General features: G+C 39.6%; 1 protein-coding gene across 2 annotated transcripts in view; it reads left to right on the top strand.

Moving 5' to 3' along the window:
* The window catches only part of arhgap27 (Rho GTPase activating protein 27), a 22,624-nt gene extending 8,288 nt beyond the window's left edge, over nucleotides 1–14,336 (top strand). For both annotated transcript variants that reach the window (XM_020616568.1, XM_020616569.1), the window contains exons 2-17: nucleotides 2,554–3,027; nucleotides 3,940–4,170; nucleotides 4,932–5,012; nucleotides 5,986–6,108; nucleotides 6,737–6,823; nucleotides 8,690–8,757; nucleotides 8,905–8,992; nucleotides 9,466–9,567; nucleotides 9,935–10,033; nucleotides 10,189–10,294; nucleotides 11,217–11,351; nucleotides 11,775–11,873; nucleotides 11,969–12,046; nucleotides 12,216–12,347; nucleotides 12,499–12,604; nucleotides 13,188–14,336. In XM_020616568.1, coding sequence (XP_020472224.1) covers nucleotides 2,554–3,027; nucleotides 3,940–4,170; nucleotides 4,932–5,012; nucleotides 5,986–6,108; nucleotides 6,737–6,823; nucleotides 8,690–8,757; nucleotides 8,905–8,992; nucleotides 9,466–9,567; nucleotides 9,935–10,033; nucleotides 10,189–10,294; nucleotides 11,217–11,351; nucleotides 11,775–11,873; nucleotides 11,969–12,046; nucleotides 12,216–12,347; nucleotides 12,499–12,604; nucleotides 13,188–13,365 — 2,187 coding nt within the window. In that variant the 3' untranslated portion in view covers nucleotides 13,366–14,336. The remainder of the gene's footprint in view (nucleotides 1–2,553; nucleotides 3,028–3,939; nucleotides 4,171–4,931; nucleotides 5,013–5,985; nucleotides 6,109–6,736; nucleotides 6,824–8,689; nucleotides 8,758–8,904; nucleotides 8,993–9,465; nucleotides 9,568–9,934; nucleotides 10,034–10,188; nucleotides 10,295–11,216; nucleotides 11,352–11,774; nucleotides 11,874–11,968; nucleotides 12,047–12,215; nucleotides 12,348–12,498; nucleotides 12,605–13,187) is intronic.
* Nucleotides 14,337–15,475: the final 1,139 nt, after the last annotated feature.

Here is a 15,475-nt window from a genome sequence, read left to right as displayed (position 1 = left end):
AACTTTCTCCCATCTCCTGACTGCATCTCTGGAGCTCAGCCACAGTCATCTTTGGGTTCTTCTGTACTTCTCTCACCAAGGCTCTTCTCCCCCGATAGCTCAGTTTGACCGGACGGCCAGCTCTAGGAAAGGGTCTGGTCGTCTTAAACGTCTTCCATTTAAGGATTATGGAGGCCACTGTGCTCTTAGGAACCTTAAGTGCAGCAGAAATTTTTTTTGTAACCTTGGCCAGATCTGTGCCTTGCCACAATTCTGTCTGTGAGCTCTTCAGGCAGTTCCTTTGACTTCATGATTCTCATTTGCTCTGACATGCAGTGTGAGCTGTAGGGTCTTATATAGACAGGTGTGTGGCTTTTCCTAATCACGTCCAATCAGTATAATCAAACACCGCTGGACTCAAATGAAGGTGTAGAACCATCTCAGGGATGATCAGAAGAAATGGACAGCACCTAAGTTAAATATATGAGTGTCACAGCAAAGGGTCTGAATACTTATGACCATGTGATATTTCAGTTTTTCTTTTTTAATAAATCTGCAAAAATGTCAAGAATTCTGTGTTTTTCTGTCAATATGGGGTGCTGTGTGTACATTAATGAGGAAAAAAATGAACTTAAATGATTTTAGCATATGGCTGCAATATAACAAAGAGTGAAAAATTTAAGGGGGTCTGAATACTTTCCGTACCCACTGTATATGTAAACTACTCAAAGTAATAAAAATAAAAGTGCTCATCATATACTGTGTACAGTAGTAACAGTTGTGTAAGTATTGTAGATGGTGGAGGTGGAGCAAATCTGAACAGCTTTGAATACTGTAGTGTACTGCCGTTAAATCTGCAAAATCCCCAACATCATGTAGATGTTTCTAAATATATTTATGTCCTCAAAATATATTTTCCTAAAACACATGAAAACAATCTTTCAGTGCAGTAACCATGCTGTTTAGCCAGATTTGTTTTTTTTATTTATTAAAAATGCTGCAGAAAGGAACGTCAGGAGGCCGTGACAGGACGGAAGAAGGCAGGCTGCTGAGCCAGAATCATGAGAAGTTGAACTTTTTTCACGAAAATACATAAAACAAGGGTTGATGTTGAAAATAGGTTGGAATGTTCTGCCTGGACTGTCAGTTTTTATACTTTTATAAAGACACGGTGGTGTTGAGTCACAGCCTGAAAGGACTCAATGAGAAGGAGATTTCATACAGCGAACAAAGCAGATCATATGATTCCTATGAAAACTGTTTAAGAAAAAATGCAGTGCAGTAAAAAGTACAGTATTTGCCTCTGATATATAGTGGAATTAAAGTATAGTAGAGCACAAAACTGAAATGCTCAAGTAAAATACAAGTACCTCAACATTTTACTTAAGTTTAGTACTGAGTAAAAATACATGTTGTTAGTTTCTGCCACAGGCTGTCACGTCACCTGTTTTCTCATGTGTTTCTACTTCATTGCATTGCATGTTTTCACTGACCAACAGATGCAACACACACGGGTCTCAGGTCTGGGTAAATATAGACCATGATGCTAGCTGTGAGACAAGTGGCAGTTAGAGTGTAGTCTGATAAAGACAGCAGCCTGTCTTTGTGTTTGCGGCATCATGATGGCATATAAAAGGCTGTGCAGCAGTGTAATTCGCAGCAGTGTCACGGTGAATAATCATCATCCCAGAGGAGCACAGGTGAGGAGAGAGCAACTTAAAGAAAGGTCACAGTGCTTTTATTTTGGCAGGTCGTCTTCTCAAGTGCACCTAGTTACTGCATCGTAGCTTCAGGAGAGCTGCAGACAGAGGCAGCCTTTCATCACACTCCGTTTCACTCTCATTGGTGTTCTTTAAACAAATTAGTTGTGATGATTTGCATGTCATGTTCCTGCCATGCAGCAAGTTGATCCTCTGCTGACGAAAGTAGCATCACATGGAGGTTTCACCAACTTCCCTGTGATGATTGGAAAGTGAAAATGCAGCTTGTAGTCCAGAACTGAAAAGCTCAGACTTTTTAATCATTGTGTGGTTGCTTGGCAGTGGGACAACAAAACCTGACATAATGCCTGATCTCAGTGGTAAAGTTTAACCTAGTTATTAGTCCTCTGCAACTGGCCTGTGACCAGATACTGTCGGTGGTTTGGTAGTTAATAGGACTCATGACACTGTTCTCAGCTCTGTTGACAGCAGAACAGGTATGAACTTTCACATGTGTGGGTGCTATTGTGCACAAGAAATGGCAATAAAATGAGGTTATCAACATTATTGTGGGAGGAACACCTTTGTGGTTTGTGTGTGTTTTTCAGCTTTAGGCTACTTCCTGTGCTCTGAAAGATGCAGAAGGCTGGCTTCTAAGAAACTATAGGAAGAGGCTGGTACTAAACGCTGTTTGACACAGAATTTATTTAGCTAAATATTGTTGATGAGCACTCCAAAGTGACACAGCTGTCATTTGAATGATCATTTTTTTTAAATATGCAGGAAATTGTCTTTACAAAGGTTTACCCATTCTGTAGACGCACCCGTGAATATGTTTGAGTTTCTACATTTGCATTTTTTTGCCTTTCCACAGGTGGAGAAGGAGAGTCTCCACTCAGCTGTGTACGTCAATGTAGCCCAGCTTCGCCAGAGCATCTCCAAGTCTCCCCCCTCGGCTCCTTCATCCTACTCTCCTTCCTACCTTGACCCAGAGGGATGGGAGGTGCATGTTGATCAGGAAAGTGGACAGGAGTACTACTACCACCCTACAACGGGGCACACCACTTGGGACAGTCCCTTTCCAGACTCCCCCACAGACCCTGAGCGTCTCTGCACAGATCAGCCTTGTTTCTCCTCACCTTCTCAGTCTCCTGCCCTTTCTCCATCCACTGCCTCACCATCTACGCGGACTTCAGACTGGGAGCAACTGATGGATGAAACCAGCGGTCGCCCCTACTTCTACAATTCAATGTCTGGGGAGACGTCCTGGGAGCCTCCAGAGCAGCTGAGCCCGTATCCCCCTCTGATGGAGCCTATGAGCATGCACAGATTTGAGGAGGCAGAGCGGGTAAGAAAGATCTGGATGCTCTACTTAGTCTCTCTGTCTCCTGTTTTAGCTTCACTCAGGGGAAAACTGTTGATGCAGTCAGGTTTTAATGGAATTAACTCTCTTGCACCTACATAGCAGACAGGACTCGTTTCCACTTGGAAAGCTCACTAGTAGTGTAGGGTCCCTAACTTTGAAAGAACCAACATGTTTGTCCTCATTTTGAATGAACTAAAAATAATGATCATTTTTTGAAATATAATGAAGCATAATGTGAATTCAGTAGATATCGAAACACGCTGAAAGGTTTCGCAGTGGAACGATATCTTGATCATTTATCATTGTTGCATTATTTAAATAGTTTCCCAGATTTATTTCATTACATTGTTTTCAGCTGTTTTCTTCACAACCAAACAACAAGTGACCTATTTTCTGCCTCTTAGAGATTTTTTTGAGAGCACATCATTAATGGACCAAGAAAGAGGTCATGGAAATGCTGTGAAATCTTGATCAAAGTCATGGAAATGTCCTTGAGTTCTGTATTAGGTGCAGGAAATTATTCTACTGACATTATTCAGTGAGATTTGGACAGTGCCAGTGTATTGATCTTCTCATCTGACCCCCACAGGAGGATTTATAAGTGGATTTCCCCAAAATGTTGAACTATTCCTGTAACAAGACAGAAAAGGAGAAGACAAAATAATTTCTGTCAAATAGTCAGATCAAATGTCAGCCATTTGCTTTTTGTGAAATGCTTTAGAGTTTTCTACTTCAGCACTCAAACAGGACATGACTCAGGTTACTCTGTTCGCAGCTAGTCAACGTACGTAGGGTCACAAATCAAAAACACTGGAAACCAATGAATTACTATATAGTCTAAGGTTATTCTCAGGTCTGTGTCTTACATTGTCTCCACCATGTTTACATGCCCAGCCTCCTCTACCTGAGGAGGACTACCCCTCGGAGGATTACCCAGCTGCTCATCTACCAGAGATCTATGAGGAGCTCCTTGCCACGGGACCTCCCACTTTCCCTAAAGTCAGTCATGTGAACAGGACCGTCATCCCCAGGGCCAGCCTGGAGCGCAGCAGCTCGGCTGGCTGGAACCTCAACGTGGAACCTAATGGGACCTGGGTGTTCACCAGTGAACACTGTGCAGATGAGGTATATTCAAGGACTGACTGAACACAGACAAAGAGAGCCATGTGTAAAAAGGGTTCAAATAGCTTTCATTGTAGCCTGTAAACCACTTCAACAGTACTGGATAAGATGAATTTCTGAAATTATTAATTGCTTTGCACTGTAGGATTCAAACACAGACATTGAGATTAAGAGATATTTCCAGGACACCTACTGTGATGTTTAATTCTAGAGGGTATTTTCAGTTCAACAGATTGACATTGCCATACATTAGCCAGTGTGGCTAAAGATAGAACTATAGGAAAACGTTCATATCCTGCGCCGCCTCACACCAGTCCAGTGTGTGGAGTGGGCATGGTTGTCGAGTTATCAGTTATGTAAAGTTACAAAAACTGTCAGATGCAGCCCCCCTCGGTTCAGTTGTTGGAAAGGTGTAGGCGAAGGCTGTTTCAGACGTTATCTGACAACCACTTCATCTGAAGCAAACTGATTTACCATGAAATACCAGCTTCTCTAACAACAGGCTGTGATGCCATGAGTGTTGTTCAGCTCCTCTTTCATGTCACCTACTGTATCTCTTTCTTATTGCTATAGGACATTCTTTTAATTTAAAAGTGTTAATATAGTTACATATTGTATGGGCGAGGAGCTTTTTATGTTATGCATTATAGCTATTTAATGGTGCTCCTTTCCAGGCAGGCAGCAAAAAATCAGTTTCTTTTTCTTTTTTTAACCACCGGTGACATCGAATCACTTTTAACTAAGAAACATATGTTGTGTAACAGTGGATCAAGTCTGTGGATGACCGAGGGCAGACCTACTACTACCTGAGAGATGGCTCCAAGTCTCAGTGGAACCTGCCTGAGGTAAAGATCTTTACATGCTCATAAAACCACAATAGATGTCTATCACAGTTTGGACTTGCCTTTTTGCTGGATTTATGTTGTTCGAACACCAATTAAACGTTATATTGAGATGATTCATGATGTTCAAACCTTGTGGCCAGTGAAGTCTTCACATGATGTAAAGTATTTAGTAAAACTATGTGTATAATTCAATCAAAGGTGTTATGATAAAACTGGTTAAAGGTTTAGCTATTTAATTAAAATTGATTTTTCCATGTTAATCTTTCTATAACAATATTAATGGTAAATAACCGTTAATAATGCATTAAGCCTATTTAAAATCTTTTAAATGTTGACAGTGATACAGTAGATTGTTTTATTTACATCTTTACTGCAAAGAGCACTGTGCCTTACTGTCTTGCATTTGACTGATCTGCAATTCAAGCATTTTTTGTAGGAGAAAAGTAAGTGTAAATAAAAAATAGTACCCTGAAAATGACACTGGCAGTGCCTTTTCTGAGCCCTCAGAGGTGTCTGCATTCCTTTCAGGCTGCACATGGCCCAGTTATCCTTATCAATACAGTGGGGCAGCCTGTATGTATCCTGAACAGCGAAACTCAGGGCAGAGGAAGTCAGCAAACACACTGCGCCGATCTCATGAAGCTTGCTGCTTTGAGCCAATGGTGGTAACAGTGGCAGCTCAGACGAGGATAGCAACCATTTCTATCATGGATTCTGTTTTGTTATCTGGACTGTTGTAGACTTCACAGTAATAAAACACTGTTTAGCAAGAAAACTGACCTGAAACGATGCAAGTGAGAGGGAAACCAGTGGAAATGGCGGCCTTTTGTTTTTAGGACATGAGTTTAATCAAAGAGTAGTTTCACATGTACTCTTGTCTGTTTTAATGTTAAACGGGCCTTTGTCTTGTCAACTGTCAAGATTTAAAAGTGTATAAATGATACTAAACTGAAGTGTGTGTTGGTCCCTCCAGGCCCCTGCAGCTTCAGGCCATTCCAGGGTGGAGAATGGTGTTGAGGAAGAAAACGTGTCAGTCATTAAAAACTGGAGACAAACCATGGGACCTGCACTGCTCGGCTCAGCCCTGGATGATGGGGTGCAGACACACACAATCTCAGACCTGCATGTACATGTACATCCTAGGGTGTGTCAGCCGGCCTAAACAGAAGGCTTTAGACAGGCAAAGGCAGTGAGCTGACGCTGGATTTTAACCCTTATTTAGCACTTTTATTTACAGCAACAGCTTGAGGACAGAGCTGCAGAGGGAGGGACAGGGTGGGCTACATTTATGCACAAACACCCTCGATACAAATAAGGGCTTGTACTTGTCCAGTATCATGCTCAAGGGCACAGCAGTGGTAGGATTTAAAGCCAGGGCTGGGGTTTAGTTCCCCTTGATTTAATGCAAATGTAATCTGTTCTTCAATTTTTTATCCATATTTTTTATTCCTATTTATGAATTAAATCAAATTCATAAAATAAAAATACGTTAGGCTTTGTAGCTGCTGTCACTTTTTCCATTACCAACTGTATGAAGAGCCTTTTTGACATTTCCAGCTACTTCTTGGAACATAAACCTTATGTGGTGATTTTTGAATAACCTTTAATTCCACACTGTTTTGGCTGTAATCGAAGTTACATTTTAGATGTTCTATGTTATATTCATGTGTTTACATTCATAAATGATAAACCCTAAAATCTGCCATTCTTCCTGTGTTATACAGAGATTTCTCCCGACTCACAGGAGGAACACTTCAGGCTACAGCAGCGACAGCTCCAGTACAGGAAACTCTCCAGAGACGCAGCATAATGTAAGTGGTGTTTGTGTTCTGTTCATACTGGTTACTCTAACAGAAGGCAGAAAAAAATGACAGTTAGCCTTTAATGGTGTTCTGTGTTTCTCTCTTAAGGCTTTTGGGTTTAGACCCTGGAGAAATCCCTATTATCTGACCTCGAGGTGGCTGCGCTATACAGTTAGTGTTCACCTGCAAACTTGAACAGATGTGTTCATTACCTCCATCAAATACTATGTTGATTTGAATCATCCAGTGTCTCATATAGTGTGGTATTTCCCGTGCTGGAATAGGCAAATCATGTATTGTGTTGTCTTTTAGCTATGAACTTCCCTCTTTGTGCTTCCCCAAACTTTGTTTCATCACTGAGCTGCAGTGAGAGGGTAGTAACAAAAAGAGGGAAATGCTGTAACCTTGGAAGATTTTCACTTAATTTTTATAACTTTATATTAGATCTTTAAAGGCCAGCATGAACAGGAAGAATGATTACAGCTAACAAAACCTGTTTTAATATGGCTATAGGGGTGCTGTACCTGACTGTTGTTTAAAACAGACCTGAAAAATTGTGAACCTATATTTTCAAGTATGTTTTTAATTCTCCAGTTCAGTCTTAGTCCAGAAATTCTCTCCACAGCATTAATAAGTTGCCCATTGTTCAAATTAAGCAATAGATCACAGATGAAATGCATCCTCCTGAAAATGTTAAAGTTGCAGAAACATTAACACACAAGTCTCCTGATGTTCTACTTTTTTAAAAAACCAAAATCAGCAATGAACTGAATGGTTTTTAACAAGGACTGCATGTGTATCCAAAGCCTAAATTATCCTATCCCTCTGTGCCACAGAACTCATGTTTTGCACTGGATGACATGTTCCTTCATTACCGTGAATATACACACCACGTAGTAGTTCATTCTGATTCAGACCTACATACAATGGTCAAGCCAAGTCAAATTTTATTTCTATATTTATTTCACAAATGTGCCTCAAGGGGATTTGCATCCCAGAACAGCATACAGCACCCTCTGTCCTTAGACCTTTGATTGGATCATGAAAATCTCCCCTGAAAAACCCATCCTGCTGCTGGAAATGCTCACCAGTGCACCGAATCTAAAAGCTAATTTACTTATGTTGATCATTCAGCTGGTCTAGAATATTACTAAGCCTATTTGTAGAAATACAGTGATATTTTGTAGACTCATTTTTAAACACTTTATTTTGGTTGTGAATAATTTCAGGGCTGAGAGGCACTGACAGGGAAGTGAAGTCGCAAAGTACTGAGAGACAGGATGGTTGATTTTTGGTCTTTTCATGGAATTTGTTGATAATCAAAATGAAAAATAATATTTTTTTTAACTTCCCTGCCTCTTGTGACATTTTAGTATGTCAGGCATGTAATAAAATTATTTAGTTTAGTACTGTTGAACACAATCTGTATACATGGCGTTATTAAAAGTTAGGTTTGAGGTTTTTCAGGTTCATCTTAAAACAATATGATGTTTCTTCCCATATGTACATGAGAGTAGGTCTTGGTCTGTAGTGATTGATTTAGCTCAGTGGAATCACTGATGTTTTGGCTGAGCTGAGTGCATTCTCTGCATTTTGTCCAACACTTCTCCCAGCGTAGTCATGCTCCTGGTGTGGAGCTCAGGAATAGGTGCAGTCACCTGTACATATGGGAACAGATTGTTTAAGGCAGACTTGTAAAATCCCGAGCCTTTCCTTTAATGAGGCATGGGTTAGGCATTGTAGCCTGAAGTGTGTGTGTCCCTCATATCATCACATACCTTGTCTCCTTGTCTTAATACAGTGTTAGGTTTAACATGTGCCTATCAATTACAATTGTCTATAATAACATTTAAATGTTGTCTTTTGCACTTTCAGGTGCAGAACTTAGAGAAGGCCGGGATTCTCAACAAAACAAAAGTGTGTGAAAATGGCAAGAAAGTAAGGTAAACCTTTTTTTTATTTTTCGGGGGGGCGGGGGGCAGAACAGGTATGACATTCTCACATTTCAGTTTATGAGTATGGATGTGAGTCACCTTCCCTAAAGCTCTTCAGTGCTTTGTTCTCTGTTAGTCATTATTTTCCCATTTCAGGAAAAATTGGGCGCAGACATGGACAGTTCTCCACGGAGGAGTGCTGACGTTCCACAAAGACCCAAAGTCTGCAGCAACAGGGGCCTCAGTAAGATACACACTTGACTAATACTTAGAATGGAGTGACATGTTTGTATCAGAGGAGAGGAAAGTGTTCATCCTGCATTAATAAGAAGCTGAATGACATCTGAATGCCACACTCCTGCTCGTGTCGCATTCTGTACATTGCTGAGAGGCCTGTGACTGGGAGTCCAACACAATTAACCACTCACTTTTCTTTTCCTTTTTTTGTTGTGACTTGAAGTTTTCAGTACATTTCCTGAAACTTTTTTCATACGTTCTGCACTCTCGTATTGCATTTCTTTTCTATAGTAAGAGAATAAATGAAACATTAAACTGCAGCCTGATGCAGGCTGTTGTGTGACCTTTGTGCCGAGTGACAAGCCCTCAGGTCATGAACTGACAGTCACAGTTACACCTTTCACCTCATGCAGCTTGTTTCTTGGAATGCATTAGTGCCGGTTTCATAGGCAGCTGTATTGTTTTTTTCCCTCTACACAGAACAAGACCAATCAGATTGTTCCGGAGGTCACGGTGGACCTGCGAGGAGCAACAATTGGCTGGGCCTCGAAAGACAAGTCCAGTAAAAAGAATGTTTTAGAGGTGTGTTTACACAGTGTGTGCCATTTGGTGAATGCTTTTAAACACAATCTCATTCACTTCATCTAATATTAAATTAACAGTTGAGTAAAAGGAGATTTTCTGTGAATCATCAAGCTGTGATTTGTGAGTCACATCAAAAGCTCCTGAAAACACATTTTCTCTACAACATTAAATATTTATGACTGCATAAGTTACATAAATATCAAAAAATTGATCACATAAATACTTAAGTGATCGTGCTGGATGAGATGTTATGGGTTCAGCAAAGTTATTGCAGATGGGGAGTATGAATCCCTGTAGCAAATTTAACAGCACACCATATAAAAAAGTCTTATGCAGTGTCCTTAATATCAGTTCTCTTTTCTAGTTAAAAGGCAAGAACGGTGTGGAGTTTCTGATACAGTACGATACAGAAGCCATCATCAATGACTGGCACAAAGTCTTGGTGGACACCATACGACAATTGGTAATTACTTTACTTTTCCATGATTGGTAGCTGAAAGTTTTGTGGAAGTTGAGCTATGCTGAAATGTTGAAACTTTCCAACCTCTTTATTAAAAATCACGTTCATTAAGGTCATTGCTAAACTTTACTTCTGTTTGATTGATTCATTTTCATTAGGAGTACCAGGACCATCACTCAGAGGAGGAGGACGGAGACTTGTATGAGAAAATTCCCAACATAGAGCGAGAAGACAAGCCTGGAGGCAGCGCGGAGAGACGAAGATGTAAGTTGAACAACCTACACTTTCTAACACTTTGAAAGCAAACCATCCATCCATCCATTTTCCTCCCCTTATCTGAGATCAGGTTGCGGTGGCAACAGGTTCAGCAAAGTGGTTCAGATGTCCATCTCCCCGGCAATGTTTTCCAGGTCCACTGGCAGGAATTTGAGGCGTTCCCAGGCCAGATGAGATATATAATCTCTCTAGCATGTTCTGGGTCTACCGCAGGGTCTCTTACCAGGTGGATGTGCCTGGAGGACCTCCAAAGGAAGGCACCCTAGAGGCATCCTAATAAGATGCCTGAACCACCTCAACTGGCTCCTTTTGATGTGAAGGAGCAGTGGTTCTACTCCGGGCCCCCCGGATGTCTGAACTCCGCACCCTATCACTAAGGCTAAGTCCAGTCGCCCTGTGAAGGAAACTCATTTCGGGCAGTCGTGTTTGTGATCTTATTCATTCAGTCACTGCCCACAGTTTCTGACCATAGATGAGGGTTGGAGCATAGACTAGCTGGTAAACTGAGAGCTTTGCCTTTTGGCTTAGATCCTTCTTCACCACAGCGGCCCGGTACAACATCCGCATTTCTGCTGATGCTGCACCTATCCACCTGTCAGTCTCACAGTTGATTTTACCCTCACTTGTGAACAATACCCTGAGGAAAGAGTTGGTCAACTGTTCCACGACCAGGACAGAATCTGCATTGTTCCTCTTGACTCTGAGTTTTGACAATCGGTCGGAGCCTCCTTTCCAGCTCCGCGGCGTAGGCTTTCCCAGGGAGGCCAAGAAGTGTGATACCCCGATAATTGGAGCACGCTCTTCGGTCCCTGATTTAATTGTGTCACGACTAATGTAATCACTTTGACCTGATTAGATATATCAGGCTCAGAGAGAGCTACAATTACATCCTTATATCATTCTTTTCTAGCCACAAGGCCCACTTCCACACCTTCAACCAGTTCTGCTGGAGACACAGACCAGAAGAAGGTTCGAACAAAGCTGATGAAGTTCCTCATGAAACGTCCCACGCTGCAGTCTGTCAAGGAGAAAGGCTACATCCGAGGTACTTTCTCTTTCTGGGTTTTGCTGTTTTGAATAGAAGTTAATGGAAACAGATAGGTAGAGGAAATAAACCCCGGAGTATCTACAATTAACAAATTTCACCCTGCGAGACACTGAATACATATTTATGACTGTAAGCACATGGAAGTGACTTCTTTCTGCAGATAGGCAACAGCAAAATACAAAAACAAAATGCAGTAATGACACAGCAAGATAATTGAAGCGAGTAATATGTTGATGCTATGACAAAGTACATTCATAAGGTAAAAATAAAGAAAAACTGCAGCTGGGACAGTTTACAGTGTGTTAGAATGAGGAAGAACAAAATGAAGCCAGTTACACCTACATTTTGGAAACCCAGATATTTGACCTGCTGTGAGGTCAAGTGACTTCAAGATGATGACGATGTTCTTCCTCCCTGCAGACAATGTGTTTGGTTGCCCTTTGGCTACACTGTGTGCACAGGAGAGAACCACGATTCCTAGTTTTGTGGAAAAATGTATCAAAGCAGTAGAAAAGAGAGGTAATCAATCAATCAAGTTTATATCAAAATCAAATCATACAGATTGCTGTGTGCAATATAGCAGCTAACCGACTGCTTGATGTACTGATTTATAGGTTTAGAAATTGACGGGCTCTACAGAGTGAGTGGGAACCTCGCTGTCATTCAGAAACTACGCTTCAAAGCAGACCATGGTAAACTCCATCAGTTTACATGTATTAATCTGAATAATTCCATCAATGAATCTGCATGCGGACCAAGTAGATGTTTCAAATAGCACCCAAAGAGTCCCTGCAGTATTTCACTGTAGGCAGCAGCACCCTCTGCTGTGCTTTAATAATCTGTGCACTTGTGTTAAAACAGAGGAACTGGACCTCGAGGATGGCCAGTGGGAGGACATTCATGTCCTCACCGGAGCGCTGAAGTTGTTTTTCCGAGAGCTTCCTGAGCCACTTTTCCCATTCAGCCACTTTCAGAGCTTCATTGAAGCCATCAGTAAGCAGATTTTTGAATCTGTAAATGTAATTAGGGCAGATCACATCACCAGTTCTAAGGACAAACTATTGAATAGAAATTATTCAGGTGCTGGGCAGTAGGTGATGATTATATTTATAACTGCCTTGCAACTTTTGTTCTGTTTTTCTAGAAACTTCTGATTACAACACAAAACTGAATCGTATGTATGACCTGGTCAAATCACTTCCTCCTGCAAATCATGACACTATGGAGCTCCTGTTTGGGCATTTACGCAGGTATACATCATTGTTTTTACTTTTATCCCCTACAGTGGTAGAAAGTAACTAAGTATATTTACTGAAGTACTGTACTTAAGTACAATTTTGAGGTATCTGCACTTTGAATATTTTGATTTTGTGCTGCTTCATATTTCAACTTCATTACATTTTAGCAGCAAATAGTTTACTTTTTATTCCACTACATTTATTTTATAGCTTTAGTTACTTTTCCACAGCCAGATTGATACAGGATGACTACTTTTTACTATTAGTACTTTATGTATGTCTTCAGACTAATATTTTTGTGCTTTTACTTCAGTAACATTTTCACTGCAGGATGTTTACTTGTAACAGAGTACTTTTACACTGTGCTATTGTTACTTTTATTTGTGTAAGGGAGTGCTTCTTCCACCACTGCTCCCCTGCGTGTTTCATCACATAGTTTGAGAACTTGTACAGTAAGAAATAAGTTAATTTGACAGTGTGCTTGAAAGAAGTTCTGTTGAGTTGAAAGTCCTGCCTTAGCTGCTCAGGACAAACCAATAAAAAAAAGACTGTTAGACTATGACTCCTCATGTTGTTATTTTATTTCTCCTTACAGGGTCATTCAGTATGGGGAGACCAATCGCATGACTGTGCAGAATGTGGCAATTGTGTTTGGCCCGACGCTGCTTCGGCCGGAGGTGGAATCAGCCAACATTGCAATGTACATGGTGTTTCAGAACCAGATAGTGGAGTTCATCTTGAATCAATATGAGCGCATCTTCTACTCCAGCTAAAGCTTTCAAAGCCTCCAGTGCAGAGCTGGGAAAAATTTTTAGTTATTTGAAGTGCTAGATTTACCTTTGCGTGCACATACAGCTTCAGCAGACATCTTGATAACAAAATGCTTCTTGTAAAATAAGGCAAAGGGCTGTTTTGAGTTTTCTTTGCACAGAATGTCTGAAGTTTAACCATGAAGTTTAACTAGATAAAGGGATCTTCCAGTAGTCTTTGCTGAGAATAACTGAAGAATGTTTAAACACCATTTAGTCAGAATTTTCTCCATAGGAGGATTACACTGTTAGAACTATCTTTGGCAGTATTGTAGGACTGAAAATCAAGCCGCAGACAGATGTGGTTTGGGTTCTTGTCTCAGAGCTTTTGATCTTGTTACTTGGGTGGAAGAATAATTATATCAGATTGCTCCTGCTCCTGCTCCCTGAGACTCTAGCTCTCTTAATCTCACAAGTTGAGTTCGCTGGGGTTTAATTCTTTTTTTGCTTTGTTTTGTTTTTTCCAAAAGAACCCAAGTCAAACCCGCATCACTGTTTTAAGAAATGATCACTCACTGCCATCTTTATTTTAGAAAGTTTAATGACATTTAAATATTGGATGTTGGATTATCATATATGGCAATAACTGAAATTGTATTCTAATATTGCATTTTTGTTTTTGTTTCATTTTACTTAAGAATGGTTTTATTGTAATATAGAAATGTACAAAAAATGAATATTAATACCCACATCTTGCTGTGAAGTAGATGGTTACATAGTTAGGTTATTTTCCACTTAATTTTAGAACGCAATTTTTCAATCATGCTGCACTTGAAGAAACTGTATATTAACATAGAAATAAAAATTAGTAATACATATTTTTGACAGCTGGCAGTAAATTAATTCTGATTGTAATATACATAAGTGGATATTAGAAGAGATTTATGTGTTGTATATAGAAATAGATGGCATATTTATGCTTAAAGTTGTTGAAAATGCACATGATATTCAATAATAAAATAACTTTCTTAAAAATCTGTAATTTTTCTTGTCAAAAAGTCACAAAGATGTGTTTATAAACCAACACTTTATGGTACACATGGGAGAAATTCAACGGAAAGTGATGGGTGTTTCGCTCTCTCTACAACCATTAAAATATATATTAATGATCACAAGAGCAACAAAGTTACAGTAGAGGGAGAAGTATTCAAATACTTTACTTGTAAGACGAGGAGTAATATCACAAAGCAAAAGAAAAACTCAGTTACAAATAAAAGTTCTGCGTTAAACAAAAGTACTTATGCTAACCCTAACACCTAAATTACAGATAGGAAAATGGGCAGTTTTAGATTGTTATTGTTGGGCATGTTTCATTATTGTTTTTGTTTTTTTTGGCTGACTACTTAACATACAAGCAGGCTTTGTTTGTTGCAGCTTAATCGAGGCAGAGCTGTTTTTACAAGTTAATTTGTTCTGTTTGGTAGTTCAATTTCTGTCATTTTATAAGATACGTTTTCTGTGAGAAATTATCTGCATAGTAACATATAGGTGTCAGATAATAACTACAATATTTCCCTCTGGAATACAGTGGAGTAGAAGTATAAAGTAGCACAAAATTGAAATAATACAGAATGGTAATGATACTGTATATGATCTGTTCACATTTTATCTATGGTTTTATGTATATATTTTTAGGTTATTCCTTTATAGGCCTATTCGCTTTATTTTGACCTTCACATATTTTATTTTACCCACATTTTATGCATTCCAGGAAGACCCAAGATTTCAGCTATATTTATATATTTTATAATGACAAGCAAACATGAAGTAAAGTTTGCAACTGTAATAAGAACAAGTTCCAAGTGCTTCTAGTGTACTTGAGTAAATGTACTCAGTATTGCTGTGTATATTGCTTTTGGTTTTTGAATATATACTATTTGTTTATTTATATAAATTTGTAAAGTAATTTATGTGGTTTTAATCGATGTATATGGAAGCAAAACGGCATCGTAATGATTTGAATTTATATCAGCATCTGAATAATAGGTTTTGAAATATTATACTTTGAATTCTATATTCTGAATTAATGCACTCTGAATTTTACGCAGTGAAATTACAAGTAGAGATTTTCAAG

This window comes from Monopterus albus, unplaced genomic scaffold, assembly GCF_001952655.1.
Source record: "Monopterus albus unplaced genomic scaffold, M_albus_1.0 scaffold175.1, whole genome shotgun sequence".
In the NCBI taxonomy this organism is placed as follows: domain Eukaryota; kingdom Metazoa; phylum Chordata; class Actinopteri; order Synbranchiformes; family Synbranchidae; genus Monopterus; species Monopterus albus.
The sequence above is the reverse complement of the archived record's forward strand: the minus strand, read 5'-3'. Positions and strand labels throughout refer to the sequence as shown.